Below are 1,366 nucleotides of genomic sequence, written 5' to 3' on the forward strand. Positions count from 1 at the left end.
AGTGGTATGGTGCAGTTGCATGGTCAGCAGATTCATACTGACTGTGAAAAACATCCAATAAAACAGTAAAACAATGTAGATGTCTATCTGAAGCCTGACTGGTTGAACTCTGTCTTAGATCATGGGGATTTTCTTTACACAAAAAACTTATATTAATAAAAAAAATAAAAATAAAAAAATATATATATAGTACCTTTCAAGATAAATATTACAAATTGTGTCACATCCAATGGGGTAAAAACATAAAGACATAAAGAAAATATAAGTTTTTAGTTGCTTTTTAAAAACTCAGAGTCTAGGAACCAGTCTTCCAAAAGCTCTGCCATCTTTAGATGTCAAACTTGTATGATGCACAGCCATCAGGTGTTGATCACAGGCTCCTGCTGGAGGTTCACAAATAGCTGTAAAAGTCAAAACTAGAATCACATACCAATGTAAAAGGCACTGATGGTGAGAGGAGCCGCAATCAGCTGGTCCACCACCACCTTCCCAGTTACTGCCTTTACTCCGCCTCCTGGCAGCATCTTCTCCAGCCCTCTGAGCCAGTGATAGTTGAAGTTGGCGTGGAAACAAAAACCGACGGTCGCCACTCGAGCCGTCTGATGCCAGTCGACTCCTACTAAATCCTCCGATGTGGATCCTGTTGCTGGTTTCTCACCCAGCACGCTCTGCTGTACGAGGTCAGCAGAGGCGAACAGGGCTGTGTATCCCAGGATGTTACTGATGTACGGGCGAGCTTTGAACACAGCCCAGACCCACTTCATAGTGAGGAATCTGATAAGAGAGAGCATTAAAGCTCGACATTTTCCCAAGTTAGGAAAGCCGTTCACTGAAGGTTGAAAAACAGTGGGTGAGGAAATTCAGCAGCATAAGGGCCAGGCTATGATTAGTGATCCCCTAAAATATCCAGACTTACCTTTCAGTGTTGCTCCTCTCACACTCTTCTGAGTCTCCCCAAAGCCAAAAAGACACAAACTACATTTCTCTGGACAAAGACGATCATCAGCAGAGGCAAATCTACATGTGACGAGATCTCACAGGGTCAAAGTTCTGCTCCTGTTGCAGGGCATGTGTGATAAAGCCTTATCATCCCCCTGGAGAGGACTGTGAGAAAGCACAACATGTGAAGCGTGAGACTTGACTGAACACACACTAACAAACTCATGCTGTAAAGCTTAAACAGCTGAATGTATGTGCATGCAGATTTGATAACGACAGTTGAATGTACTCATTGCACTCATCGTGTAATGTCACTATGTAAGCAAATCCTGGTAAGAAAATCTCTAATCTCTAACACACTATGACTTACCACGCTATTCCTTGTAACCACACCAGAGCTGTGCACCCTTGGGCCCGAAGCACATGT

General features: G+C 43.3%; 1 protein-coding gene across 1 annotated transcript in view; it reads right to left on the bottom strand.

Moving 5' to 3' along the window:
- The window catches only part of LOC102205804 (mpv17-like protein), a 3,685-nt gene extending 2,319 nt beyond the window's left edge, over positions 1 to 1,366 (bottom strand). The window contains exons 1-3 of the mRNA XM_005732034.1: positions 1,310 to 1,366; positions 917 to 1,104; positions 431 to 774 (exon numbers count right to left, since the gene is read on the bottom strand). Of these exons, the coding sequence (XP_005732091.1) occupies positions 431 to 764 (334 nt within the window). The 5' untranslated portion in view covers positions 765 to 774; positions 917 to 1,104; positions 1,310 to 1,366. The remainder of the gene's footprint in view (positions 1 to 430; positions 775 to 916; positions 1,105 to 1,309) is intronic.

The sequence above is a fragment of the Pundamilia nyererei genome, unplaced genomic scaffold (genome assembly GCF_000239375.1).
Source record: "Pundamilia nyererei isolate P.nyererei 1_Seehausen unplaced genomic scaffold, PunNye1.0 scaffold00045, whole genome shotgun sequence".
Classification (NCBI taxonomy): Eukaryota; Metazoa; Chordata; class Actinopteri; order Cichliformes; family Cichlidae; genus Pundamilia; species Pundamilia nyererei.